The sequence below is a fragment of the Bacillus rossius genome, chromosome 16 (genome assembly GCF_032445375.1).
Source record: "Bacillus rossius redtenbacheri isolate Brsri chromosome 16, Brsri_v3, whole genome shotgun sequence".
Taxonomy (NCBI): domain Eukaryota; kingdom Metazoa; phylum Arthropoda; class Insecta; order Phasmatodea; family Bacillidae; genus Bacillus; species Bacillus rossius.
The window spans coordinates 4,867,289-4,880,660 of NC_086343.1; the positions used below are offsets into that span (position 1 = coordinate 4,867,289).

The 13,372-nt window shown below is 37.2% G+C and overlaps 1 protein-coding gene across 1 annotated transcript; it reads left to right on the forward strand.

Annotated features, from left to right (window-relative positions):
- Nucleotides 1–5,160: 5,160 nt before the first annotated feature.
- On the forward strand, nt 5,161–6,011 carry LOC134540294 (fork head domain-containing protein FD4-like). Its single transcript, XM_063382953.1, has one exon. The coding sequence runs from the start codon at nt 5,292–5,294 to the stop codon at nt 6,009–6,011; it is 720 nt and encodes a 239-aa protein (XP_063239023.1). The 5' UTR covers nt 5,161–5,291.
- Nucleotides 6,012–13,372: the final 7,361 nt, after the last annotated feature.

Below are 13,372 nucleotides of genomic sequence, written 5' to 3' on the forward strand. Positions count from 1 at the left end.
CAGCAGCCAATGAACAGGTGACGTTTGCCCGAGTGTGCACAGGATCTTGGAGTCTATCCTGGAGGTCGTTGAACACGCGAATTTTTCCAGTCCCTACTACTTAGTCTATAAGCCATTTTATCGCTTATAAAATACTTTTCATCAACTTACGTTTTAGTTAGGCATATTTATTATGTCTTGCAAGAGACTGCAAGGTGAGAATTTTGTAATCTATTTTAAATATAGTCTACTAAAATAATACAAAAATTATTTTCGAGTCATTTCATGTTAAAGGTTTTTCTCCGTTAGAAAATTAGAAACCTAAACCAAAACTATCGTAAAATATTGCATGAATTTATGAAATGATTTAACTCAAAAATTACTGACTTGAAATTTACACAAGATTTATAAAGTATCTTTAAAAGATCGGGCGCAGAGGCATGTCGAGTACATAGGTGAAACTGGCAGAGCTCTATCCACCCGAATCAAAGAACACAAAAACAACTGCAAGAAGGGTGAAACCCTAAAATCCAGACTTGCTGAACATACATGGGAAAATAGCCACAAAATTCTCTGGGAAGACTCCACACCACTCATACAGGAATCAGATAAAATAAAAAGGAAAATCAAAGAATCAGCCTTCATTATTAGCAATAAAAATATTTTCAGCCAGCAGAGCATTGAATTAAAAAATATGTGGATCCCTTTGATAAAGAGAGAAACATCCCTGCCGCCGCCGTTTCCTCATATGCTCGGCCGGGAGCGTGTGACAGCGATACCAGGAACTCTTACGTTCCCATAACTCGCTATGTGGTTGCCAATATAAATATTGCGACCCCGTCACTTTGTTCGAATCAGTGTGCGATTTTAAGATTAAAGGTGGCTCACGGTCAAGAAAGAAGTAAAATAGCTGTCGCATGTTGCTTGGCTCTATTTTAATAGTGTAGACGTCAGGCGGGGGGAGGTCACCCTTTCCCCTCAGTTGAATTATTTTGGGTTCAATATTTTTGTGTTGTCATCATTTGTGGGTTTTTTTTTTTGTTCTCTTAGTACATATTTCTTTGTTTGTTGACCATATTCCTGTTTCGGAATATTTTGTGGTGTTCATATCCTTGTTGACAACAGCAATTGTTTGCTTAATTTTGTGTGTTTTTTTGTCTTTTTGGGGTATTTTTATTTATTTATTTCTTTATTTTATTTATTAGTTTTTCTTCTACAGAAAAAGTTCTTAGCAATGGAGTATGTCCAAAAACTTACATCAAGTCATTTATAAAGTAACCTTGGAATTAATTTAGTCTTTATTTTAGTGTTATAAGTAGCCTATCTTAAATGGTTTCGAAGATATGACTTTAAAGGTTTAAGTATTTACTAAAAATTGATTTGTTTCAACTTTTCAACGTGGACTTCTAACTCCTGTGTGATAATAAATGCATTATTTTGAAATATTTTTTTTTCGTGTGAACTTAAATATGAAAATAATTAGCTACAAAATAAAAATGTAATTATTATTAAGTTATACTTATTAATTGTACATTTCATATTTAAAAAATATCTTACACATAAAGGAATAGGCTATCTAATTACTAGGGGCAAGCATTTTTCGCGAATAAACCTGAACGCCTATTAGACTGCAACAAGATATACCCGCACCAACATTTTCTTCCTTGTGATTGGCGGCCGTCTGCGAGAGACGTCGATATCTTTTTTGACCGAGCCACTCAGAACGCGTTTGCTTCCGCACTAACTTACTGTGATTAGTGTTTTAACATGTAAGTACCTGAAAGAAATTCAGCCAATCACGAAACACAGACGATACTACAGTGTTTTAACTTTCAGCTGGCCTTGGTTTCTTTTCGCGAAATATGCATGGCCCTACTAATTACTTATATTCAGAGTCCCGGAAATTTCGCGGATTCCTCTTGCCTCAGGATAGAATTCAAAGTTATAGGTGTGCTAGACCCATGTTTACTTTCCCATTGGTTGATTTCTTAGCGAGAACATTTTTATCCTTGTTATTTGGCACTACCTGATTCGCTTACTTCTCTCCTAGCTGTACATCGTTGGCTCACGGTCGAAGAGGGGCGTGTCCAGATAACTGCGGTCCAATCATGAACACAGTGCGACAGCGTGAAGGTTTGCATTCTAGCTTGCGACTAAATGAATCCGCGAAAATTCCGTGGCTCTACTTATATTTTATGAAGAAGAGAGCTAGTCTTTCAGAACTTGCTAATGATGTGTATGTATATAATCTCTTTAACGAGCAAATTCATGTTGCAAATTAAATTATAATACGACACTGGGACACAATAATTTAAAGTAAAATTTTTAAAAAAATGCCGAGACTTGATACCTAAATATATCTACTGATCAATAAAATATTCGGTTTTCAAGTAGCCTACGCACCAAAATTTCTAGACGCGACTCACACTTATAGGGCCTACCTACTTTCTGCTTTCGCCGCTAGAATTCAAGGAGAATGTGTGTTATTATAATTATGCTACTTTTTTTTACGTATTTGAGAATACGTTTTACTATAAATTTTTAGTTTACTAAATATATTCCGGGATATTTTCATTATCATTAAGTTATTAATTTTTTTTTGGCAAACCAATACGTTTGGAACGCAACCTAATGTAATGGTATTAACAACTTAGGTTTTAAACCACATAAATATACGGCTAGATAAAAAATTATCTTAGTTGTAGATATTCATGTTCTAAGGTAGGCTATAGGTACAAAAGGGAGGACAGTAGGCCTACTTAGAAAGCTGCTAGTATCCGTTACTAAGTGACATGTCATTAATCTAGTAAATTTTTTAAACGTTATCAAAATGACTACTTCAGTAAATGACTGCATTTAAGTCAGTATAGAACACATTTCATGTGCCTTTTTGGCAAATGAGTTTTCACTCTCGGAACAGCCTTTAGACTAACATATATATATAAGTATTGTCGAAAGCTGGTGGTAGCCTACTAGCTTAATAGACACATTCCTAAGCTATCGATCATAATCCATTCCCTACTAATATTGTCTATAATTACGAAAGTGTGTTTTTCTGTTTGTCCTTCATTTACCCAGCAACGGAGCAGCGGATCGATATGATACTTTGCATACCTATAGATAGTAGTTACATAGACTACATATAATTAAAAGATTACACCCCTAAGGGCGTGAAAAAGAGTTAAATTCAGTTTTAGATTAGAAAATCATGGGAGGTAGGTCATAGAGACACAAAGAATGAGTTTTTGTCATTTCTGTATATCCGCCACACGGTCATACAGTAAGGTCTGATAAATTCTTATCGTTCTCCTTGGCGAAACACCATCCGCTCAGTGAAGCTCGCGGCTGCTAGCGAACTCAAGGCGCTAATGACAGTTTAGTTTAGAACTTCGTCAATAGATGGCGTTGTCTTGAATTTGCAACGCGCTATCGTTTGGCGCTTCCGTCACGTCTTGCCTAGGGGTTATCTGCCTTCCCACAGAATGAAGCTGAAGATTGGCGTCCCGGTTTTACTGGTGCGTAGCCTTGTTTCACCGAGATTGTGCAATCAACGAGACTTTAAAATCAAAATTTCCCGTTTTTCAATTGCTGAGCCACATGCTTCATACTCAGTGGTGATGCTCCTTATATTATGATGTGTTTAGCCCGGGCAATGCCTATATTCATGAAATATTCATGAAATTAAAGATAGTATCCATTATTACATATATTTTAACTCCCCGGTCGGATAATAGGCCTACGTGTTATTATCTCTTGCTTTTTTTTGTTAATAATGATGTATGCTTAGTTGAAGGATCAATATCCTTCTAATTTACCTGTTCAGGGTAGGCCTACCTACCTACTACATGATCAAATTTGGTGTGATTTAAGTGGATTCTCTAAGAATATAGAAAATAATTCACAAGTATCTAGACATTAGATAGGCCTACAGCTTTTTGTTCGTATAACTTAAGTGTAAGTTAATTAGTAGGTCATAGTTGCCCTTTTTATCGTCAGAAATTTCTTCAGAGTTGAAAATTAGCGGTCTTATGCTACATACTGGTCCTGCAATTTTCATCTGCACGATTAAAAATCTGATGTTATATAGGTACTTACATGTAGGGTATTAATAGCTATATTTTGGAATTCAAACACGATGTAATATTTGCCAACATTACCACTACTTAAATTTTATTGCCACAGAACGTATGGAGGCCAGTCGTAAATGCAGATAAACGCTGAGACGTTGAAAGAACTTGTTAAACGCTTGATAGAGCTCACGTGAAAACAGAGTGAAGCTTCTTACATTTTTTTTAAAAATAATTTTATCTGAAAACATGAAAATGCTATATGCAGTTTAGTTAATGATAGGTTCATAACAAGTCTTGAAAATGATGTAGGGTTTTTAAACGTCGCCTTGACAGGTATTCAATATATAGGTGTTTTTTTTTTTTAATTTTTTTTTGAGTTGGTTCGGGCGGGGGCTGGAGCCGTGGAAAATGCCGATAATGCGAAAACCACCGTTTAATGGCTTCGCGCGGCGGGATGTAAATTAAGGCGCCTGCCGTTAAACTTCATCGGTCCGCGGCGGCCATTATTAACGGCCCCATCGGCGTCTCTTCCCGAGAGCTGACCGCGTTTCCGAGATCTGCCAAAGAATAAAAAAACAAAAATTTAAAAAAAAAAAATTCTCAGTCAACAGAAGATTCCGCCCTGGCTCCATCCTTCTCTCTCTTTCCCTCTCCTTCCTTTCCCCCTTTTTCCGAAAAGGATTTACGAGGCGGTCCGCCGAGTCCAAACACGGGCCGCCCCTCCCTTCCTTCCCCCTCCCCCCACGGGCTCCTCCGAAAAACCCGCTAACAAATTGCGGCGAGGAAAAGGCGTCCATAAATCCCGCCAATCGCCTGGGCCGCCCGGCGGGCGAGGCCCCGCCCCCTCGCCGGCTCGCGATTGGCCCGGGCGCCGGCCAATGGCGGGGGCCGCGCGGTGGAAGGGAGGGGAAAGAAGGGGGGGTAGCCAGGGAGGCGGAGGAGCGCAGCGCTGCCAGTCGTGGGCCGGCCGCCGAGCGAGCAGGTCGTGTGCGAGCTCCGCTTCTTTCCTTCCCTCGCCAGCGTCTCTTGTGTTCGCCCGCCGGCGGGGAAGCATGGGCCAGACGGCGCAGATCCGCGCGCGCACGGACAGCGGACAGAACGCAAGCGGTCACGTCGCGCCGGCCTAATACAAGCGGAAGGTAGTATATCTCCCCTGTTCGTCCCGGACAGATATAACAAAAAAGACTTTTTCCGTTCGCGTCGCCGACATGTCGCGCCTGTGAGGTCGGAAAGGGGACCGCCATGCCGCGGCCCAGCCGCGAGTCGTACGGCGACCAGAAGCCGCCCTACTCGTACATCTCGCTCACGGCCATGGCCATCTGGAGCTCGCCGGAGAAGATGCTGCCGCTGTCCGACATCTACCGCTTCATCACGGACCGCTTCCCCTACTACCGCCGCAACACGCAGCGCTGGCAGAACTCGCTCAGGCACAACCTGTCCTTCAACGACTGCTTCGTGAAGATCCCGCGCCGGCCCGACCGCCCGGGCAAGGGCGCCTACTGGGCGCTGCACCCCGCCGCGCTCGACATGTTCGAGAACGGCAGCCTGCTGCGGCGCCGCAAGCGCTTCAAGCTGCTCAAGACCGACAAGGACCGGCTGGAGAACGAGCTGGCCGCCTTGGCCAACATCAACCGCTTCATGTTCGCGCCGCCCCCGGCGCAGGAGCCCGCCCCGCCGCCCCCGCCCCCGCCGCCACCGGTGGCGGCCTCGTCCCTGCCGCCGCCCGTGCGCCCCAAGCGCGCCTTCACCATCGAGTCGCTCATCTCGCCCGACAAGCCCGCAGAGGAGCAGCCGCCCCCGCAGCCGCCGCCGCTGCTGTACGCCCCCGCGCCCTGCTACCTGCCCGCCCCCCCGGGCTACGTGCACCCCTCCCTCGTCATGGGGCTGGTGCACCCGGCGCTGTACCCGCCGCCCCCCGCCGCCTCCGTGTTCCGCTTCAGCCCCACGCTGCGGTCCGTCTGACCGGGGGCGGCGGCGGCGGGGCCCGACCCGAGGACTTCCTCCGCCGCCCGGAGGTGACCGCCCCCAGGTCTGCACAGTCACCGCCCCCCGGACACTGCAGTCGCTCCTCGCCTCACCTGTACAACAGTCCCGTCTCCGATCTGGTAGCCGGCTGCAAAAACAGTTCTTTCTTTGTGTGTGGACACTACGAAATAGGTATTTACTATGCCTACAGCTCAAGCTGTGAATTCATCCTGCCAAATATTTTGTTTGAAAGCAAATAGATCTTGTTGTAGGTAACACGTGAGCGCTACGGGACGGGAAAAAAAATTCGCGATTCCAATGACCTCTAGGATTGATAATGTTCGCAAGGCTTTCAACGGCCATTGTCTGAAGTAGCTTGGCTTCTGGGTTGTAGCCGCGTCCTTGGCGGAATAATTCACCGACGTTTCGGTATTTTTATTTACAGAGTAGGTAACTGCTCCCTGATGATGGCGACTGCAATGTCGACCGAAAAGTCGGTGAATTATTCGCCAAGGACGCGGCTACAACCCAGAAGACGAGCGACCTCTAGTATAGACTTCACGATTCCCTTAAATACTCGGGCAAATGCCACCTGCTCATTGGCTTCTGACTTGTGAGACCTGTCAACTGGGATGCTTCGGATTCGATAAAAAAATTTTTTGGCTTAAGGTTTTTTTTTTAAATTATTTCAAAGTCCTTCACATAAAAACTGTGAGCCAATCACGGATGCAATATAAATGTAGATACATGTGTTTGGTTTCTAGCATAACGCGAAATGCATCCGCAAATTTTTTTCCGGTCTCTATCTATTAGCAAAAACAAATTAATTTGATATCTACGAGAATTTCCTGAGTTTTTTTTTTAGGATATTGAAGATTGTTTGCGTTCGCGCCATAAAATATATGGCACTATGAATTCCCATAATATTATAGAGGCCACCAATTTACAGGCTATAATTTCCAAGTGTTCCAAAGTTATTTCTATTTATTTACTAAGTTTTTTTACTCTGGTATTTTCATTTCAAAAGTAGGTTGACATACATATGCACATGTCGTTAAAACTGGTGGTTTATTTAAGTTATTTCTTGTACCTTCTAGATTTGTGTGTGTGCCTATCTATAGCCTCAGATGGATCTCAATCGACAGTAAAATAAACTACAGTTCAGCTTAAATTTGATAAGCTATAGGTTAGAATGAAATGTTAATATGTTTCGATGGGCAAAGGACCAACGTCTAAGACGTTTATGACGTCATAATTTTCTTGAAACGAAATGAAAACAATTTAAGTAGTTAGGCCTTATAATTTTGAGCAGAAGTTCTAATAAAATAGAATTTAAAGTCATAGAATCTAAAACCTTTTGAGGTTAAAGTTTTATTTATTATTTTGAAACTTTAATCGAATAATTTTTGGAAACGATTTTGGGTAAGATTTTTTGTTTTTTGGAATTAAATATTTTGAGGGCCTATTCGTTAACTTTTTGCGATTTTTAGGACTGTATAGTCAATGCCTGCAATTTTATTTTATCGCTGCAAATAGGTAATTTACAAATTTATCACGCTCTATTGTATTAATTATGTAATGCAGTCCTGTATATGTATGTTCATTCTCCAGTAGTTTTAGTTAAATGCTACCACAATTCTCCAACCGCATTTAGGTTCTTTCGAAAAATGTCACGGTTTTTGTGTGTAGAATGTTCCTGATTGATACATTCGTGGTATTTCGCTAATTGTACTTAGTAGCCCGTCCAAAAAAAATTATTTTAAATTGCAGCTAAACAGTGATTGTAAATTTAATCAGCGGGGCCTAGTTACATTTTTTTTCTGACTTGGGAAATCCTAGAAATGTTTGTGTTGTGATGTTTGGTAATGACCACTGCCAGAGTTGTGACGTTTCAGCATAGGCTGCAAGTTACGCTATAGTGGAGTCATGTCGCTTAAACGCGATAGCGGACGATTTATGAGCTGAGTGGTCTGAGCATGTGTTTAAATTATTAACCTTGCGTGTCGTTTTGCTCCTGTTGTAAATATATATATAAAGCTCGTGAATAAATGTTTATATAGTGTACAGTATCACGAAGTAAAGGTTTTTTATTTCTCTACCACCACTCAATTACTAAAATAGATCTAACCCGTTACCTCATAACCAAAGAGGTGTATTTTTTTCATATAGTAACATAACTTCGCTATACTTTTTAATGGCTATCGTGTCTGCAGTTATCACCAGAATTTTCAAGGAAAAAACAGAGCATTTAAAGGACAAAGGAAGAAAATTTTCATTTTAATAATCCATCCACATTATAAGCACCTTAGTCCTATTTTGCATTAAATATTGACTTCAAAAAAACTAATAATCTGACTTAGTAAAGTTAAAATTTATGTATATTAACACAAACAAGATTTTAAATGTTATACCTACATTTAATACATTAATGTTTTGTCAACATTTGGGGGAGGAGGAATACATATTCCTGAGTATTGCCGCAATGGAAAGTATAGGCCGTCTGTTATTTTAAGGCATACCAATTTTTTGTTAGTAGTTAAGCCCTATATCCGATGGTAAATTAGGCCATACTTGCTAACATCATATAAATTAATTTTTATAATGCAAACGAATAAGTTGCATGAATCCATATGCCAGAAATTATCCCTATGCATTGGAGATACAGAGCAGATATTCTGTTCAACTAAGAATAGTTTTTGAACACAATTAATATTCTTACTAGTTAAATGATAAATTCACAAGCATGTGAACACATCCTATAGCTATGTACACATAATTACGTCAAAATATTTTTACTTTTTACGTACTTCCATTTAATTTTCAACATTTTTAGGTACCTTTTAAAAGTAGTTTATCATTATCAAAAAATATAAAACAAGAAAAAATTTACGTGCAACAATCATATGTAGTGTAAGTGTAAAATTACATAGGAAGTAGCTTAATAATTTTCATTCGCAATAGTTTAACTCATTTTATTTGTGTTGCCTGCCAATTAATAGGAAAAGTATGCGCCACATAGCAAGCCAGTACAGTAGTATTCAAAACGGCTTGGTTTTTGATCAGTGGCAGAATGTACAAAATATTTTTTGTGCGTTTTGCAAAGGAATAATTTACAAACGAGATATCATAATATTTCTTGTAACCCTACAGTGAAATAACAGGTTTGTGACTGCCACGAAATATTTTGTCAATATACAACTCACTAAATAATTTGTGTGGCAGCGAAATAATTTTGCAGCCTCAACAAAATGATACCTATACATAGCAGTGACAGCTAAATATTCTGTCATTAATAAACTGCTTAATGGAAGCTACAAAGTAATTTTTAAATCATCATAGTTTATTTGGTGGGGTTTAAGACGACAAAATATAAGTACTATATGTTTTGACAATAGATTTTTTTTTTTAGTTTAGAAATTATTTATTTGACGTTAGTTGTCTGAAACACAGTGCAAATAATAGTACTTGCTTGTTCAGATGAAGATTTCATTTCACAAAATGAAAGTACAATTGACACTGCAGCAGCCATACCATTCCAAAAATATTTTAGTATATAAGTAGTTCTTAAAGGATAATATTTTAATAGTGCAAATACGTTTTACTGTGCCGTATCATAATTAATTCACACATGACAGCTTTATGAGCGTGGCAAAGGACCATGTACTTTTTGCAAAAATTTTCAAGGCCATTTTTGTGTTAAAAAAATTGTAGCATTGTCTGCGTTTCGTGGTTGGCTGGGTTTATTTCAGGTGCATGTATGCTATCAGCGCACCAATCACAGCCATCCAGTGCATCCTAAATGGCCCGGCCAAACAGGGTAGTTCTCTTGCAGACAGTTGCTAATTACGTAATTACAAGGGGAAAATCACTATCCGTCATACCTTATTGCAGTCTAGTGAGCAATCAGATTATTTCGCGAACAATACATGTCCCTGGTCATAATAAGTATATGTTACACTTTTGTCAGCTAAACTTGAGATCAACCCAAGTTATATCTAAGTGAAATAGAAACATTACTGTTTAAAATAACGTTATTAAAAATACTTGAGTTTAATTATATACCTACTATACGTCTCCGATTTTTAAAACTACTGTACAGCATTACTTATAATATGTAGATAATTATTATTAATATAACCATATTTTAGAATATTGATAAGACATAATTAAAACAGTTATTTTATAACTATTCTTGGGTTTTATAAAGGGGTATGTAGCTAAATGAAATATTTTATATCTTGCCATAAATATAGGGACTTTATCATAAATTTCTCATTGAGATGAAGTTTTCGGAAAATAAATTTATGCTCACTCGCCATTTAATTTTTATGCCAATAATTTTTCTAGGATAATTTTCCTGATGTTTCACTACCAAGCATTTAATTCTGTGTTCCATAGCAATCTTTGTCGCTAAATAGGTATAACTATATGTACTTTTTATCTGTTCTTTGTTAAATGTAGGAGAAATATTCATAGGCTAATTAAAATGTTTACCTGACTATTTACGCCGTGATCACTCATATAAGTTCATTGTCTGGGTTTCCGCAGCTGGATTATTTGGTAACACATAAAAACTAGCTTACATAGTATCACATTTTTTTTAAATACCTTACATATTAATTCAATTATGGATACGGCGAAAAAATATAAATAAATAAAATTTAACTTTGCAGGTGCAGTTCAGACGTAAATAGCCTATGCATTAGATTTCCTTATATATATATATATACACACACCCATATATATTAAGAAATAACAATTATTTTCTGAGCTTTCACTGCAAAACACTTAGCAGGATGAGTTTAATAAAATATTTTCTTATCTAATCATAATTTTATTTAAGAGAAAATAAAGCAAAACAACAACAATGTTTGATGGACGTATACCTACTCAAACAAATTCAAACACAATCCTCGTCTTTTAAATTGTCTAAAAAATGACGTAGATACTGACTTTTAACGGGAACTAAAGCTTAGTTTTGAATAACAACTTGGCATCGCCTAACATGCCATTGGCCATTTGTTTTAGTACTTAGTCTACTTACAGTTTTTGGAATAAGGTTGATATTTTTATAACAATTTTAAAAGAAATAGTGCTGTAGCTTTAGGCCTATATAGGCCTACAGTTTATTTGCTGGCTCAGACATATTAGTTTCATTATTAAATTCTATAACCATGAGTTGTGAAATTTACTTTACATATTTATCTCGTTACAATAATTGTTTCGTTATACATATTTCTTTGCTGTTCTACCTTTAGAAGCATTTGATTTCAAGCGTCACTAGACTGCAAAACATACCTACAGTAAAACCTTTTTTAAATAAAAATAATTTTTATACGATGTACTATGTATGTTTTGGAAAAAAGGTTAAACTTGTTTTTGTTTGTATTTCTCAAGAATATTGTTTCGGTTTAAAAAATCTAATTTCTGTTTTGGCTCACGTAGGTAGTCTGTACAATATAATCTATATTTGTTTTAATGTGTAATGATCAATTAAATCTGCAAATTTAGCACACGCAGTAAAAAAATATATATATTTGAAGAAATGTGAAGAATGTCCATAGTAACCCTTTGTAGTCATGCTTAAATATGGACAGTTGTTGGTCATTTAATAAGTTGTCAAATCTCTATTCTGATAAGTTAATATTGTTACAAATAATAGTTCATCTACCATTACAACCGCGAGTCTTAACTGAATGAATTGCGAAATAGTGATTCTAATAACTAAAGGCATTTTTGAAAAATTTATTCTTTAACCATCTAACTGCTACGCTTAGCTATAGGTAACTACTTAAGTGACATTTACAAAAAAAAAAGAAGCCTATTAGCAATAATGTAAAAATGTATAAGCACTAAAAATAGTTTCATCTCAAATTTACCAGTTATTTTGCGTAAACCTAGTCAAATACCTAATTTACATTATAGAGCTCAAAGATAAATCCATCGTGTGTTAAATGTATAAGTTGTATTTAGAACTGCAATAATCGTCTGAAGTAATAATTTTTCAAAAACTACACCAAAATGTAAGTGGTAAGTCATGAAAGTAATCCTAGTAGGCTTACACGATATCTGCAGAGGTTTATTTCTCATCAATTATGTTGGCTTTCCCCTCATTATAATTTACTATGAAACCAAATATTATTTTATAGGCTACTCTAAGATTTTTGAACCTACATATTTGTAAATGAATTGGGTTTAAGTCCAAGTTGTTAAGAAAAATAGGTACGGTGATAGAACGGTTTATTTTAAGAGGGATGGGTTTTTGTTTTGGGATAAGTCCTCTCAATCAAAAAAAAAGTACAGCAGATTGTATTTTTTTTCTGAAGTGGAAGAAACTAAATAACCTACTAGGCCTACGGGTTTACAAAAATTAGTTGATATACGAGCCAATAATCTACGCATTTTGTAAGAGATAAGAGTTCTGATAACAGGGCAAAACTTCTTATTCATTATATTCTTATTCATGTCCTGTGATCAGTGGATAACATCAGTGATTACTGCGAAAGCTTTGCATACTTAATATTTATCACATGCAACACAAATATCGGTATTATTTTTGTCATGAAATAAATAACACACACTCTTGCAATCTATAAAACAGATTTTCTTGAAAACATTTTTTTTAAGACCGTACACACAAAGTTTTTATAAATATTTTGATTACTAGGTAATGCCAGAGAATGAATTTCATGTTTTAAGACAACACGTCGTTACTGAAACTTGTTTTAAAAGTTACAAATACATATTTACAGGTATCAAGCGCGAAAAAATTATCTGCAACTAAAAATAAAAGGAACGTGTTTTTCTGAGTATGCACATACCTACTCTTACCATCTTAGTTTTATTATTGCACACATAGTATCCAAGGGTAGGCCTATATACTTAAACAGACTTCATTACGATTTATTATATATTTTTTTAATGCGCATCATATTTTTCAGGGTAACCTAATTTACTTTTAGAAGAAATGAACGAGGTTTATTCAAATAAAATCAAGCGAACGAAACGTGAAAACTTAGGTATATCTTAATAAGCAAAAAAATTGAATATTGTATTTGTTTTTTTTTGAAACAATGAGCAAAAAAAAATATATTTTAGAAACTTTGCCAAAGAAAATATATGTAGCCTATTACTTACAAATAGCTGTAATTTTGCAAAACAGTTTTTTAAATGCTGAGTGGTTTCTTATGAACACACATAATTTTTGTTCTTAGTAATGCTTGTTAGTAAACGTATGGGCCCTTTAATCGACAAGGTAACAAAAACATTATTTTTGCATCCTTCAGAATGAACAAATGATGAACGACCAATTTTTCCCTCTGATCTCTCAGTAGGCCTACATTTCTATTGAAGATTCA

Excerpts from the sequence above, each read along its gene's own strand:
- LOC134540294 (XM_063382953.1), top strand. The coding sequence starts at position 5,292 with ATGCCGCGGCCCAGCCGCGAGTCGTACGGCGACCAGAAGCCGCCCTAC.